The sequence below is a fragment of the Astyanax mexicanus genome, chromosome 22, assembly GCF_023375975.1.
Source record: "Astyanax mexicanus isolate ESR-SI-001 chromosome 22, AstMex3_surface, whole genome shotgun sequence".
Classification (NCBI taxonomy): Eukaryota; Metazoa; Chordata; class Actinopteri; order Characiformes; family Acestrorhamphidae; genus Astyanax; species Astyanax mexicanus.
This window is the reverse complement of record NC_064429.1, coordinates 30732426-30750140: the sequence shown is the minus strand read 5'-3', so window position 1 is coordinate 30750140 and position 17715 is coordinate 30732426. Positions and strand designations below refer to the sequence as shown.

Below are 17715 nucleotides of genomic sequence, written 5' to 3'. Positions count from 1 at the left end.
AGTGGTATTTTCCCACCTTCAGACAATCTAAATAGCATTTTTAAGTTACGTTTTTTGGAAATCAGATCTGAAAAGAGAGTCAGTTTGTGGCTTTTTACACCTTTAAACCTTTATGTTGTGCTAATAATCGTTGTAGCACATTAGCAATTAGCACTTTCTGCTACTCTGTTGTTTGGTGTGTTTCAGTGTGAGAGTGAATGAGTGTGTGTGTGTGTGTGTGTGTTTGTGGGCTCGAATTGCTATATTGACGTTTTCTCATCCCTTCTTCTCTTTCCCTGTGTGTTACATAATGCTTCAGCATTTTCTGCTTGTAGGTCATCTGTCAAGTAATGTGCAGCAACAAGCGAAATCGAAGTATTTTTCGAACACTGCTCTGACAGAGTTAGACTAGCGCTAGCCCTGAAACAGCCCAGTCGTGTCCTAGCTGAGGTAGTTTTTAATGAAGATGAATGTCTTTAATAGATTTTGTCAGTTTAGTGTCATTACTATACTGTGAAGATTCTGCATCTTTGTGTTCTAGCTAAAGGAATGAAATCCCTGTTGGCAAAAATAAAACAGTCTGGCAAGCTAAACCTGACCTAGCCAGGCCACCCGTATGACCAAGCTGGTCCACCAGCACGTCAACCAGCATGACTTTGTGCTGGTGCTGCCAAATTTAATCCAAAAAAAGTTTTGTCGTAGACTTGTATTTATATATTTGCTCTTCGTTTACTGTTCTTTTACTCTTTTTTTTCCATGGCTTCTCTGCAAAACACACTGATTTTATATCGCCACTGTCCAATGAAAAACAAGAGAGAGATAAAAAAAAAAAAAAACTTCTAAACTTTCAATGAAATTCAATTTAAAAAGATTTTATTTTGGGTAATTTTTAAGAATATATATTTGTCTATTCATCACTATTCAAATTATGTAGTAAACTAAACATAGACAATAATAGAGATACTTGTTTTTCATTGGACAGCAACGATATGTAGCTTAGCTTCTGCTTTAGCTTAATAGCTAGTTAGCTGACTGGCTGTCATTCATACCAAACAGTAACATTTCTTTGAAAAGCAAGAAAAAATATACATTTGCACAAACTTTATATAATGATGAAAATGGTAGCATATATCATATTTTTTGTATAATTTCAGTTTTATTTTATTGCATTGTTTAGCAGCACTCTCCATAAACACCACTGTTGATCAATGTTCAACTCTCAAATTCCCAGCTCTTTCAAATTAGTTTATAATTATATAAAACATTCCTGGCACAAATTTGGATTTTAGGACAATAATTAAATAGACTTTAAATGACCAGAAGATGATTTAAATGTGGAAAGTGCTGATATTTATTGAGTAACTATGTAATATGTTTGTACAAACTGTAACTGTAAACTGAGTGTCCTATATTGTCCCTAACACTTGGTGCTGTTTACAAACTATTATATTGTCTAAATCAGGGGTCGGCAATAGGCATGAAATATCTGGCCCGTGAGATTGTTTTAAACTATAATGAATGATAATGGGAAAAAAATAATAATAAAATGCTTCTCTGACACGCTTTTGTTTACATTCCCCTCCCCTGTCTCTCTGTTGTGCTTAGCGTGACTTTTTAGTTTCTGCCCCTTCTCGTTTTTCCATCCATTCTTGGGCTCCCTTTTCTTTTAATGAGGGTGATTTTTCCCCAGCTGTATCCCAATTCACTAGTCGGGGCAGAGGTAGTGTATTGGAACATGACCTTGACAACATGGGTTTGATCCCGTGTGAGGAGCGGTGTGTGTTTATTTATTTATTTATTGATTTATTCCTTGCTTCTTGGGTTTACCTGCTTTGAGATCAACTTTTTGCAATTGGGTTCAACAACCCTCTGGGCTGCAGAGCTACTAGTCTTTAGCACTCCATCCCATTACACTTTTACAATTTTTCAAAACAGATTTTTTTTTTGTGGCCCGCCACTTAATTGCTGACCCCTGGTCTAAATGTTGTAGCCTCACTGACCTCCCTAGATCTATATTATTGCTAAATTCAATTATTAATATCATGGATTTGGGAGTGAATATTGTATATGCATGTTTGGTTGTAAACCTTTGGACATTGTGTATGTCTATCTTGACCTATATAACCCTTAAGAACCTGTCTGGCTCGTGAAAGCAGTACGCTTTTACTAATTGCCTTTACTGGGATCTGACTGATCTTCTCTTAAGACCTGCGCAAGAGCGTGTCCTTCAAACTGCCCGCACTGAACGTGTTGGAAAACCATCTTAAAGCTGACAAGCTGTTTCTGGGTTAGCGTCTTTCTTTAGTCACCCTGATTGAGATCTGTGTGGGAGAGAGAAACCTGTTCCTGGGTCAGCTCAACAACACGCTGGTCTGGATGGAGGCCGCTGTGTTTGAACAAGCTGTGAGGAAAGGCTGGAAACTGTCAAATCCAGAGCCAGAGTCTCCAGAGCCTGAGTCTCCTTCTAGTACTCACACTTTCTGTCCCTGATCTAAAGCAACTCCATTGTCTGCTGTTTCCTTATTCAGACAGCCTTTGACCTTTTTCTCCTTCCACCCTTCCTACCTGCCCTCTGCAATCTGACACCACGCCCAGGAACGGGTTGACTGACTGTCACTCCAATAACACGTGTGTTTGTTTTCGTAGCGTTTTCAGGGCAAAAATGTCCTGACTTTGTGGGAAAGCTAAAGGTAAAACAGGGAAAAACTGGTTTTGTGTAGATTTATGTGTGTTTGAGTGTGTAATCGGTTAGTGTAGAGCTGAATCATGGTCCTCTAGCACTGTTCTGATAAATTACACCACTGAGTTGGGTCACAACAGTGGGTATTTTATTCTCAATATATCTGTAAAATATCTGATCTGATATATGTCTCAATAGAACAGGAGTAGCAAGTCTGAATTCCTGTACAGATTAGTGCTTCCTCTATTGAAACACACCTGATTGAACTCTGTTCTGATAAAGATAATGAAAAGGACCAGGTTGGCCTGGTTGAGTGTGTGTGTGTGTTATGCTGTACTCTGGCCCTCAGTTCTCTACCTCTGTATTAGTCCTGATTAATTGGATGTCCTGGTACAGATGAACATGTCAAAAATGTTAAATAATGATCTTTTGAACTTATTTGTATAGTATATATAGTATATTATGAAATTTCACCACTGTTTTTATATCCATTCCAAATGATTACAGATTACAACTAGAAAGGTGTATTTCCTGAAGAATGGTGTTGCTGAGTGGTTGCTAGAGGGTTGCTATGGTGTCTGTGGTGGTTGCTAAGGTGTTGCTAGGTGGTTGCTAAGGTGTTGCTATGGTGCTGCTATGGTTTAAGTGGGGGTTGCTATGGTTTTGCTATCTAAGGTGTCTGTGGCGGTTGCTAAGGTGTTGATAAGCGGTTGCTGATGTGTTGCTAGGTGGTTGCTAAGGTGTTGCTATGGTGTCCATGGTGGTTGCTAAGGTGTTGCTGTTGTGTCCGTGGTGGTTGCTAAGCAGTTGCTAGGCGGTTGCTATGGTGTTGCTATCTATTTTGTCTGCGGCAGTTGCAAAGGTGTTGCTAAGCGGTTGCTGAGGTGTTGCTAGGTGGTTGCTAATGTGTTGCTATGGTATCTGTGGTGTTTGCTAAGTTGTTGCTAAGCGGTAAAGATATCCTAAATCCTATGTTAGGCCTTTGCAGAAGAGTAGAAGCTGTTATCCACCAAAGTAAAAACAGACTCTCTATTTGTAGGCCTACCCTTGATTTCACAAGCATTTCTGGACTAGGGCTGCAACGATTAGTCAATATAATCGATAATGTTCATTATTTAAATTTGGGTAAATAGCTCACTCTCACAGTTTACACTGAACGTAGTCTGTGTCTTCAAAAGTGCTAATACTCAACAGATTATATATTTACTCACTAAATAATCAGTACTTTATATGTTTAAACAACATCTAGACTTTTCAATGCCTTTGAAAACCCGTGTTCAGCTGTTTCTATTGTTTTTAGAGATGGAGAACATCTCAGAAATAATCGGTGACTAATCGACTAATCGAAAAAATAATCATCAAATTAGTCGACTACCAAAATAATCATCAGCTGCAGCTCTATTCTGGACAAGCAGGTTTTACCCTCATTCCAAAGATCTCCATGCTCTCACATCAACTTTGGCTCGTATGGAACTAGAACTGGTGTGTCAGTGGAGTCTGGGGTGTGCCCGTCAGACTTTCCGGTTTGAGTGGCCTTAAATTATGCATCATCATCCTGAGAACTGTCCTTTTGAGGGTTTGTTTTCAGGCCATTGTTTCAAGATTTTATGAGATGATCCTATTGTCTTTGTTGTCAGGAATGACCTATTGTCGCTTTACATCATCGTCTGCTCCTGTCTGCATTCGCCCACCTGCAGTCTAGCAGACATAACTCACGTAGACGTAGTAAAATTGCAGTCATAATTACCCTCAAAAATCTGAGTTTCAGCATACAGTAGGCAAGTATATAATAATAGGACACTGGGGTGAATTTCCAGTAGAAGCACTGGCAACCCTTTGCTCCACTGCTGTGACCGGAGTGTTGGTTTGTTTGTTATTATGGTTCGGCTAAGTGGATTCCTTCTGCTCCCTGTTCGGGACCATCATGTCGTAAGCCTCTCCGTGTGTAATAGGATCTGTGTGTGTGTGTGTGTATGTGTGTATGTGTGTGTGTGTGACTCTTTCACAGCAGTGTTTTCTCAAACACACTCTTCCTTTTTCTCTCTTCCTGTGCTGACAGTGCATGTAGAGAAAGGGAGAGAGAGAGAAAACAGTAGAGAGAGAAGAGAGGAAAGGTCAGTGGAAGAACAGTTTGAAGCTGATTGAAACAGAGGGAGGTAGAAATGATTGACAGCTGTCTAAGAAAGGAGCAAAGTGTCATCCTCCTGTCTGAGCTTATCACAATGGTTGACAGCCCCCACGTCTCATCTGGAGTACACTCTGCGCACACTTACACATGCATTGGCTTGTCACGGTAACCATTATTGTTTGGACAATATACTGTCTCAGAAATAATTGCAATATATATCAATATAATAATGTCATTTTATTCTGTTAGTTGCATGTTTGAATGTGTGGACCAGTGCTAATTTTACTGATAAAAACACTCCAATATTTGAGGGCAAGATTAATTATATGATGAATTATGAAGGATAATATATGTCTGTACATCAGCTGAGAGTCTATAGTAGGGTTGGGTAATGCAACAGGGCAATGACCCAAATACTAGTCCACAACAGAATGGCTAAAGAAAAATTTTAAAAATCTCCCTTTGGAGTTTCCTAGTCAGAGTCAGATCTCAAATGCTATATATTGAGGTTAAGAGAGACATACACTTAAAGCTTCCAAAGAATATGACAGGACTAAAACAGTTCTGCAGAAGCAATGGGCTAAAAATATAATAGAACAATTAAACAATTACATCATTTTAAAGAGCAGTGAACATGGAATTCATTAATAAATAAACATATTATAAAAATTATTAACTTTAGCATATTGGCTCATTCACATCAATGGGCTCTTCTTGCACAAAAACATATAATAACCAGTTTTGAGGTCAGCAGCATATTGCGATCATATTAATATATTGTAAAATAAGTGAATTATGTAAATATTGTAACAGACCTATGCATGAATTCATGTTTGTTTGTAGGTGAAGTGAAGTGTAAGTAAGGTGTGAACCAGATATTTGGCAATAATTTGGCCTGAATATGTGAGAATACATAATAATTAATGTACAGTTATTAAAAAATTGAATTCATACAGCTGTAAAAAAAAAAAAAAAAAAAAAGAAAACAAGAAAACAAGTCACTCTCTCTACAAGTGAATTAGTGATTTGAATTCCGAATCATGCTGCTTGTCATCAGCAGCCGGAGTCCGAGAGAGTACACTTAGCCATGCTTTCTTTGGGTGGGTGGATTCCTAGTGTGTTGTTTGTCAGCACAGGTGTCTTTTAGCTAATCTGTCCTCTGTGTACGGATTGGCTGTCTAGTGATGTTGCATCAACAGCAGTAGGAAAAGGGGCGGAGTCTACCTTGAAGTTGTATTGAAGTTGGAGGCATTGCTAGTGATGTGGTTCTGTTGAGTGGGTTAAGTGAGTTATTTGCCTTTCAAATTGGGGAGAAAATGGGATAAAAAATGTTTTTATTATTTATTTAGTGATTTTTTTTTATATCAGCAGAATTGTATTAGTGCTATAGTTGGTTTTTTCTCTGTTCTTCCAAATTAAGGGTTACTTTTGCCCTGTAGATGTATGACCAAGCTGAGACTTCTTCTCTTGAATGCATATACACACACACGTGTCTCAGTTGTTAGCATGCTGACTACACACACGCACACACACACACACACACACACACGTGATTTGTGGTGTGCCAACATGCTGCCCTGCACTGTCTGTTATGGAGGAGCAGAGGTTAGAGAAGGAACAGGTCATTGTATACTGTACAGCAGATTCTGTACTTTAATTTAACTTGACTTGTGGCCAAGTGGCCAAGGCTTTACTGGATTTAGTAGCCACTGACATAATGATAATAGAATAGCACATCAAAGAAATTATAACCTTTTAAAGACAACACTATTTTAATTTATCATATATTTGGAAATATATACTTTTATCTTCACCTACTGCAGTCTGTGCACACTGTGCAGTCTGGTATTGCATGACTGGCTAAAATACTGTTCACTCTTATATACAGCTCTGGAAATAAAATAAGAGACCACTTAAAAATTATGAGTTTCTTTGATTTTACCAAATTAAAAACCTCTGGAATATAATCAAGAGGAAGTTGGATGATCACAAGCCATCAAACCAAGCTGAACTGCTTTTTTTTTGCACCAGGAGTAAAGGCATAAAGTTATCCAAAAGCAGTGTGTAAGGCTGGTGAAGGAGAACATGCCAACATGCATGAAAACTGTGCAAGGTCTGAAAGCTCTGCATCTTTTTTTGTATACAAACATACAATTAAACACATCAGATCATATCACAATTATCAATTATTATTAGGCAATATCTATTTATTCTTTGATAAGTCAATAATTAATATGTATTCAACAGCAGTAAATTCTCCATCTTTTAGGTCACTGTGTGCTAAATTTAGCGTTTGTATGATGCTATAAAAGACTGCTGTTTAGATACAGTATGTGTGTGAGACCCGGACATTCCTGGAGTGGTGAGATGACGTTAATGGGCTGGTGCTGGTTTTAGTTTGGAGTTAATGCTGAGAATGAGTGGACCTTTTTTTCCCCTCAGCATAAGATCACTGGTGGATTATGGCTCTCATTTCCGGACTTTTGTTGGGATCACTGTTGAAGACTGCTCTGATTTTTATCAGTACAGTTTTTGACAGTCTGTTGATGTCACTAGTAGAGTTTTTATATGTTGATGTCATTGATGTAAATGGGTATGATAAAGTAGTTTTTGTTTGTTTGTTTTTATTTTGCTTATAGCTCATGACTCTCACATGTCAGATCACATGACCTGCTGCAGCTTTGGGCTCGGTTCCTCTTTCTTGCTCAAAGACATTGGCCTCCCCTTCCCTTATTCACTCTGAATGGTCTGACACTGTATGTTGGTTATGGAGCAGAGCTAAGATACTCCACTAAGATAACAATACTCTTGGCGATATGATGAAACACAGAAAAAAATAATCAAGATTAAACTACTGCAAAAAAAACAAAAATCTAATTTTAGTATTGCATACAATATGATATGGCACACCCCTAACTGAAATATTAAATAAATACAAAAATTTGTAACAAAAGTCAATGATCCAGAATGTCAAGATACTAATAATGCACTCCAAATATCTCCATATATCCAGGATTAAAGTAAAAGAAATGATAAAGAACAGATATAATCTAATCTGTCTCTAGTAGATATATCATGGGAAATGAGAACAGTGTGAATTTTACTTTTGCTAAAAATGGCTAAAAAGTAGTACCCTGATGTGATAATTAGGGGTGGGTGATATGGTGCGCTATGATATATTTTCCACCAGATACTCCATATAATACAGAAAAAAATAAGCCAAATATTGTGTTGGTTTTCCATAAAAAGTGTCATTAGAAAAAAAATATGATATTAAAGCATTTTAAAATCTTGTTTTTTTGCTTAGTCCAATATACTCCAGTTCAGCAGTGTAGCAAGATATCTACAATTTCTCATCGGCTTAGATGAGAACTTTGCCACCATTCTGTTATGATCAGTAACCACAGTAAGAACCCTTTCATGCAGTATTCTTTCTTTATTATTTCTCATTTCATTATGTTTTAACTGGAGTTAGAATCACTTCTCATGTATTTACAGACTGCAGACTGTTGTGATTCATTAAACCGTTAAACAGCGGTTGAGAAACTGGCTCAGTGGGTTTAAGAAAACAACCCATTTCACCACCTTTTTACAAATGATCAGTCTTTCTCGAACATTACAGCAGCAGAGCTTCACCTGTCCTCTTTATAATCATGAATAGGTTCATGTTTTGATTTTTTTATAGAGTTTTATGCCAGCTCTGGTGTTAGACAAATCTGTGATATCGATCCTTTGCTTTGAATTATGACTTAATTACTTATGTTCAATAGGGGTGGAAGATTATATCATTATTGCTATATATACTTTATATCGTATCATATCAGGTAGATATGTGGCTTTAAATATGAATATTTGCATTAAAACATAGGCTCTCCCTTAAGACTCGCCTCCTGATTTGACTTAAAACAGTTACTGCGTCATTATATATTTATATATATACTAAAAGGCGTACCGTATTATAAGGCACATTTTAAGTGACAATAGTAAGGAACAAGGGTGGCACCCAAGTAGACAAAACTGTCCAACGAGTGCTGGATGTTAATATACACAGATTTCTCTCCTGAAAACGTATTTTATTTTATTTAGGCCAGTAAGCGGAAACTTAAAACTGTTTATTTGGGGTTCGCTGAGCATATCGCTAGTAAATGCCACCCGATAGCACTAGACTGAGGAACCTTGAGTGTTCTGGTAAACCAGGGCACTATTAGCTAGGTTCGTCCCACATAGCTTGTTTTAAAAGGTTAAACACTCAGACTACAGTCCAATATACTCCTCTTTGAACGGCGAAAGAGCTAGCGCTGCGGTTAGCAGCTAATGCTAATACTGCTCCAGCCTCAGTGCTGGAGAAACTTTACTGAAAATCCTGTATAACTCTGTACTTCAGCGGAGTGGCTTTACTGCTCCTTAATACCTTTCTGGTGGTATTTTTTGGGGAAAATTATAGGATTTTAAGTGCACCTTATAGTGTAAAAAAATATGGTACTCAGAACGGTGTCGCTTGTCAAATGCGGTACCTGCGATAAAGAATATTGGTTGTCAAATTTTGTGAAACTGACACCAAAAAATCCATAATTCCTGGTATTTGCCTATAAAACCAACAAATAAACAACACAAATCTATGCTAATTTCTGCTAACACCTTATAAGATTGTAATATTATATGAGACAATGCATTGAGACAATGCATTGAAACAATATATGTGCCTTCTGCACTGAATGCAGATGTAATCTGTGTTTGCCAGGGTCTCATTTGTCACTTTTTCGCATGGACAGTTCTAGCTAGAAGCTGTCGGTCACAATCATTACCACCCACTGCTGTGCGGTCTACTGTGGGTAGTAATGCCTTATCTATGACACATTCCTGGTACGCACTATGGTTACACTGTGGATCGGGGAATGTTCAAGCAGCACTAGGTAGGATTTCCTTTATTTTTGATCTTTTTAAAGAAGTAAAATTACAGCTTGAAACTCACTGCAGCGCTGCATTGAGGTGTAATAAGAGGAATAGCGGTGCTCTCGTGTCTGTGCCGGAGCTCCTCTGAGCTCAAACCAGACTCTGTCCGTTTTCCGAGGCAGCCGCGACCAACGCTCACGAGAACTGCGACCTGCTTTCCGACCTTTAGCTGAAAAGAGACAGAATATGTCTGTGAAAGCCAGAAAACGAAAAAGAGAAACTAAACCTCCTGAAACATTTATTACGCTTTACAACTGTAGGGGGAGCCCATGAGCACAAAATCTCAATCCTAGTGGAGCTTTAAATGTCTTGCCATGAGCACACTGGCTAGTGTATAGCCTCACTCACAAGATAATACCTCACAATTTATTTAAGCATGACTTACACAAGTTACATACTGCTGCCCTATGACCTTTGGCACATATGTGTAGACGCATATCAATGTGCCCATCAGGTTCAAAACATATTAGGCCACTGGGAGAATTTGAAGCATGTATTGACATCATGTAATTTTTCAGCTAATCATCCCTGATTTTAGTATTGAATTGAGCTAAATTGTACATTTCTCTTTTTATTATATTTAATAATCAGTTATAATAGAAACAGCATGACTGACATAACAAAGCGTGACTAAATTTAGATAGTGTGTGTGCGTGTGTGAGTGTTGTGGGCTGGGGAACTGAAGATGTCTAGGAAAAGCTCTTTGGGTGCATACTGAAGAGTAGAATGTGTAGAATGTGTGTAGTGCTGGAGGGGTGTGTGTGTCTGTGTGCAAGTGTGTAGAGTGTGTATTGCTTGTGTGTGTGTGTGTGTGTGTGTGTGTAGAGAGGAGGGAGAAGAAAGACCAACATTGTTTTAACCACAGGGAGCGATGAGTCAGCGAGAACTGGCTTGTGGAAACTGCAGTGTGTGTGTGTGTGTGTGTGTGTCTGCGTGTGTGCATGTGTGTCTGCGTGCAAGTATGTACGCGTGACCCGTGCGTGCACGTCTTCGCATCAGTTCGCATCAGCAGTTACTTAAAAATGGCTCACTCAATCCTGCTGTACCAAAGGATCTCTGTGTGTGTTTGTGTGAATATATGTATATACAGTTCTGGAAAAAAATAAGAGTGATGAAAAATGATGAATTTCTTTGATTTTACCAAATTGAAAACCTCTGGAATAAAATCAAGAGGAAGATGGATGATCACAAGCCATCTAACCAAACTGAAATGCTTGAATTTTGCACCAGAAGAGATATAGCATGAAGTTATCCAAAAGCAGTGTGTAAGACTGGTGGAGGAGAACATGCTAAGATGCATGAAAACTGATTAAAAACCACCAGGATTATTCCACCAAATACTGATCTCTGAACTCTTAAAACCTTATGAATATGAATTTGTTTTCTTTGCATTATTTGAGGTCTGAAAGCTCTGCATCTTTTTTACACGAGGTAACCGCATGGCCTTCATCCACATGGCTGGGCACGTGCTTGTAAACGCACGTGTTGAAAGCTGTGTAACTCAGTCCAACACAGTTTTGCCCATATTTTTCCAGTTACAGCTGAATTCACGCTTTTAATCCCAGAAAAATGCTCTTATTTACCATTTAAAGGGCCATTTAAATGCCTGATTAAAGGGCTGATTACTGTTGTTTTGATGGTTTTTTTTTTCGGGTTTTGAGTGCTCGGCGCAGACTCAGCTCTTGATCGGTCTGGATGCATTGTTTAATATCGCGATATATATATAGTCAAAAATCGTGCAACCCTACTTTTTCCAATATCGTGCAGCCCTAGTTTGAATCCATCATGGCATTTGCATTGAGCTGTGGAGCAGCTAATAGATCTAATAGAGCATCTTCCCTAAACAGCAGAGACTGTTACTCCAACAAAAGCGGGATTAGCTCTGTTTTTAATAATATTAATTTTAGGTATCCCAACACTTTTGTCCATGTAGTACATGTATAATGAATGTATGTGTGTGGGCGTTGAGATGAAGTAATGGCTCGAGTGTGCCAGCAAGGCTGTCAGGACGTTGGCTCATCCTCTGTTGCATAGCCTCTTCACCACAGCCAGTCGTGACTCTTAATCACATGGCTGTATTATATTGTATTATTGTATATTTTACTAATTTTTAGTAATTTTGCCTCAGTCCAATCGAAATAACAAGTATTTTGTATAAATTATACACGGACATGCTTAATGGGAAAGGAACTACTGTGGTGTCCCATGACTTTTTCCATTTCCCTTATAAAATACTGGTTACTGATATATACTGTATATGTGAACAAACATACAGATTAACACAATAGACGATATCAGCATTATCAAATATTATTGATTATGTAATATCAATAATACTCTAATACTCTATAATATTATTGAATATTATAGAGGTCATGCCCATTTATTGTACGATACATGCACATGGTTTTAAAGCATGGTTTACACTCTGATTAGCTTATGATTCTAGCCATGCTGTGTTTTTCTCTCTCGTCCTGCTGCCTGCTCTCGCGCTCTTTTACCACAGGTATGCTGCTTGCAGGCTAGTTAGGGCATGATGGGCTTATTGTTGCGAGGGCAGAGCTTCAGTGGGAGCAGATAACACCACTGTTAAAGAAGCCGTGCTTTCTCTAACGGATCACACTGTATTTAATCCACTGTACAGTTTACCGATAGCTTTCGATCAATCACAGCCATGCTGTTAATAATTTAGCTCTGTAGTTTTGTAATATAAGGACGTGGCTGGGGAGGATTTCAGTAAATCAAACCCAAATCCTGCTCTCCTTCACAAAGCTGCGTTCTGTCTCCTCTTCATCCTGTTCAGCAGGAGAATATGCCTCTCCTTGTTTCCTCTTCTGTCAGATTCTGTGAGTTTCCTTCACTCAGGTTGAGTAACAGTGGGCTCCTTCTCGTAGTGTTGGCGGCGTGAGGTGTTTATTTATTGCTTTTCTAATCTTACATTTACATCAGCAGTGCTGCTTGAGTTAAATATTTACACCAGTATTGCTACTCTAATCTTATATCTACCTCAGTATTACTATTCTAGTCTTACATTTACCTCAACAGTGCTATACTTATCTTACATTTACCTCAGCAGTGCTATTCTAATCTTTCATTTACCTCAGTATTACTATTTTAATCTTATATTTACCTCAGCAGTGCTATTCTAATCTTACGTTTACATCAGCAGTGCTGCTTGAATCAAAGATTTACGTTAGTATTGCTATTCTAATCTTACATTTACCTCTGCAGTGCTGTTCTGATCTTACATTTACCTCAGCAGTGCTATTCTGTTTTTACATTTACATCAGCAGTGCTCCTTGAGTCAAACATTTACCTCAGTATTGCTATTTTGTTCTTATATTTACCTCAGCAGTGCTATTCTAATCTTACATTTACCTCAGTATTGCAATTTAAATTTTACGTTCAAGCCAATAGCTTAAATATACATACCGTATTACACATTTTATTACAGTTACTTTACAGTATATTTACATGCATTAAAAAAAACTGCGTAATAAGAGTGTGAATAGGTAAAATTTCTTATATAATGTGCTTATATTCTAAACTTCCATTTTTTGTCTTCTGATGCATCCCTAAAGGTTTCACATTAAACTCTGTATTTGTTATCAAAGCTTCTGGCAGTTTTTGGACTTTGGCCGCTATTTGAAACTGAAAGGGCCTGATAAAGCATAACTTGTCAGAAATGCTGAATGCAGCTCAGGGCCTGGTTATCAGGACTGGGTGAGTCTTACTCTAATACACACACACACACACACACACACACACACATGTTTGTTTTGCTATCCTTGTGAGGACTGTCCTGTCACATAATAATAACTAGCTAGTTTAAACTTCCCTTACACTTAACCTTAACCTCAGTGACCAAAAGTAAATCATCATCTCAGACTTTCTAACTGCAGGATCACTTCTTTAAACTCGTCTGTGCTTGTGAGGACATTTGGTAGCGAAATGTGTAAACCCACACACAGACACATCATATTCAGTGGCAGATCTATTAAGACAGACAGGCCTTGGGTTTTTTAGAGTGGGTGCATTAGACTAATCGATCAATACTTTGAATAGAATAACAGCTCGTTTACACAAGATGCAATCAACAGGAATGAATGTACATGAATACTGTATACCACATGTGTCAAACACAAGGCCCGCGGGCCAAATATGGCCCGCCACGTCTTTTTATGTGGCCCGCGAGAGCTTGTAAGATCTTAGTGTCTATAATAAATAAGTCAGAAGCGTTCTTTGACCAAAAAATACATTTCCCACAATGCTTGTCGATTGTATTACCCGCAAAGTTACGGCTTACTGCCACTACACGGCAGTGTAGTCATTGATGTGGAAACCCTGCCGGAGGGAAGGTGTAACTTCGCGGGTGGAATTGAGACATATAAATGTTTATCCCATAATGTCCAGAAAAAGAGAAGTTGATGCAGACGGACGGCTGTGCTTCAAGGCGAAAGACCGGTATGCCTTTTGTGTTACTGACCAAAATAAACGCTTTTTAGGAGAGATATAAGTTCTGTGTAAATATTTATAAGACAATAGCTGACAAAATCTGTTTTAATGACGTTAATAAACATCACTGTGACAGCGCTAGTCGCAGTTTCACCGCAGCAAAGTACGAGGACGTGAATCACTTATCTAACCAGCCTTTACTGATTTCTGCCCTCAATAACCCTTTCAATAACCTCCAATAGCCTTTAATAGTCTTCAGTAGCCTTCAACAGTCTAACCTTGCAGCCGTGGTGTGTCCACTAAACTCCTGAGGTTAGCAGCGCGATAACTGACCTGTTTATAATGTAATCCCAGCAGTGACTCATGCTCTAAACGGCTGCTGTTAGCTGATTGGGCTGAAAGATGAACTGTAGAGAGCTGTATTATTCGGTTACAAAAATCTTTATTTCATACACAGAAGAACTTAAAAATTTTAAAAACGCTCCAGACTGGCTGAGCTGAGCCCTGTAGCCCGTGGCTGGGCTGTAGCTCTGACTCAGTAAAGACTGCGGACTTGTGGTGCTGCTGCTGCAGCTCCCACTAGTGGTTGGATGAGGAACTGCTAAATCTGAGGAAATGCTATGTTCTTAACAGCTCACAATTTTTGATTTTATATTTATTAAGCCTTATTTCAGTTAATAATTTCAAAGTTAATATAACTTGATGTCATTTCTATTCACTTGAATAGTTTGGTTCTTGATTGATGGAGTTTTTGGATTTCATGACATGACAAATTAAAAGCATTTATGTTAATAGAGCAACAAGCAAACATTTTTTCCATGCAACTGTAATATTTGATTGAATAAATAATATATTGAGAGTTATTTAACATTAAGGAGTAATTACATTCATTTACATATATTACATTTGGTTACATTTTATTACATTTATAAGTTACATCTGGCCCTCCGAGGACAGCCAATATGCCAATGTGGCCCTCGGCCAAAATGAGTTTGACACCCCTGCTGTATACGGTAATGAATTACACAATAGTCTTAATAACCTTAAAATAATAAATAAAAACAAGACAGATCAGTCCGTGTGACGTTTGTGTATCAGTTATAAATTATGTGTTGTGAGACACCTGCTTACTACTTTTGTACATTGGATTTTGTAACATTTTTTAGTTTAAATCGCAAAAATGAATCAGTTTCTCTGATTTTGCTATTTATAGGTTTATGTTTGAGTAACATGAACATTGCTGTTTTATTCTTTAAACTATAGACAACATTTCTCCCAAATTCCAAATAAAAATATTGTAATTTAGAGCTTTTATTTGCAGAAATGGAATGGAAATGGCTGAAATAACAAACAAGATGCGGAGCTTTCAGAAAAAAGTCCATTTTATATCATTAAGACGAATTGGGTTATTTAGTTTGTTTTTTTCCAGTGTTATACTATAATATATTTCCCCCCTGACAATCTGAATATTACACACACAAAATCATCAATTTTTGAATTTTCCCCTTCAGTCTAGTGATATAATCCAACCTAATTTTGTTGCAAGATGCAAAAATTATAAATTAGAGAATCGAGTGATTTTTTTTTGCCTCTAAAATTGTAAGGAGCTGCATTAAAAAAAATAATTGGAGAAATTAATGAAAACCAGTTTTACACCCATTTTGAATTGTTAAGTTTGGCCTTAAATGATCCTAAGTTTAATTAAATAATTAAAACACTTTGAGCCATGACTTGTTTATGCCCTTAAATCCACTAAAATGACAACACCACTTACTAACCACATATGAACCACTGCAATCCAATGGAAAAACATGACAATACACAGTGGAGAAGAGTCATACTGATAATTATAATATCTAATAAAGCTTCATTGTCTGAATATTGTTTGTTTGAAAACAACCAGAAGCAATTAACATCCCCCTCCTCCCTCCGCCTCTCAGCTCTCAGAGTCTAGTCTAGTCTTGTTGTGAAACATCATAATTTGCTTTATTTACTCATGTACTCACTGCTGTGTGTTTAAACTGGAATCTTAAACACGGATAATTATTCCCATTAACTAGTGTTTACCAGTTTAAACATGACATCACCTTATCACAACAGCTTTATTTCAAAACAGGCTAAAATTAGCACACAAACAAGCCTAAGAACAAACAATGGGTAGCAATGGACAAAAGTAATGGGACAACTGTTCGTTCATGTTTTATTCTATGTCAACTGTTATCCAGATAAAATTTTATTGTATTCCATGAAAAAAAAGCTTTTGTTTGGTTGCAGCCTAAATTAGCTGTATTCATTTAATAGTAGGGGTTCTATTTACATTTGGACATATACAGCACCAGTCAAAAATATTAGAACAGAACTTCTTATTCAATATCTTATTTTATTTTGTTCCTACATTGTAAATGAAAACTGAAGTCATCCAGATTATAAAGAACCAACATAAGAAATCATGTTGTAACTTAAAAGTGTTAAACAAACCAAAATACTCGTAAATGTAAAGTATTTAGGTGCTCTTATCTGGGGAGCTGGTAATTTGCGGTTTCTTTTTTTTAATTTTCTCCCCAATTTTGCACTGTTAATTACCCAACCCGCTAATTAGAACTCCCCCCATCACTAGCAATGCCCCAACAGACCAGGAGGGTGTTGACTAACACATGCTTCCTCCAATGTAAAGTCAGACTCCGCCTCAGCATTACAGAGTAGCATCACAGCGCACTCGGAAGAAAGCACAGCGACTCGGTTCTGATACATCAGCTCACAGACGCCCTGTGCTGCGGACATCACCCTTTAGTGATGTGGGGAGAGAGCGCCATCTACCCACCCGGAGGGAGCAGGGCCAATTGTGCTCCCTCTGAGCGCCGGCTGAGCGGGGCTTTGAACCTGCAAATAATACAAATAGTTTTTTCTAAAAGATAAATTAATTAAAGTTGCATTAATGTTAATCTACAGTCATAATAAAGAACTATTTCTGAGTGATCTCTGTAGCTGGATGTGGTTGAGCTGCTAATACTCATCTGTATGGTCAGCAGCTTTATCAGCCATCAGCTCTGAAATCTTGGTAGTTGTTTAGAGTGATTTATATTGATTGGACTGACCTGTAACCTGTTGTTATTACTTTTCTCACAGGTAAATCCCACCTGGCCATCGTTCAGAAGGTGAATAACGAGGGGGATGGGGATCCGTTCTACGAGGTTCTGGGATTGGTCACTTTGGAGGATGTAATCGAGGAGATCATCAAGTCGGAGATTCTGGATGAATCGGATCTTTACAGTGAGTCACTGTTTCACACTGTTTCATCAGTTACAAAACTCAGAGACATACTTCAGTTACTTAGTCATCCTGAACTGACCGTGCTTACACACCAAACATGCTCACACACACACACACACACACACACACACACACACCATAGATACACAATGCAGTAGTACTGAATACTGCAGAGTCACACGCCTGAGAGAAACTCAGCCCATGTTTTGCTGTGGATCAGTGAGCAGTGACCTTTGACTCATATCTTTCT

General features: G+C 37.9%; 1 protein-coding gene across 1 annotated transcript in view; it reads left to right on the top strand.

Annotated features, from left to right (window-relative positions):
* LOC103022874 (metal transporter CNNM4) overlaps positions 1-17715 on the top strand; it is a 52353-nt gene that overhangs the window by 6273 nt on the left and 28365 nt on the right. Inside the window, exon 2 of the mRNA XM_022667306.2 lies at positions 17322-17465. Coding sequence (XP_022523027.2) covers positions 17322-17465 — 144 coding nt within the window. The remainder of the gene's footprint in view (positions 1-17321; positions 17466-17715) is intronic.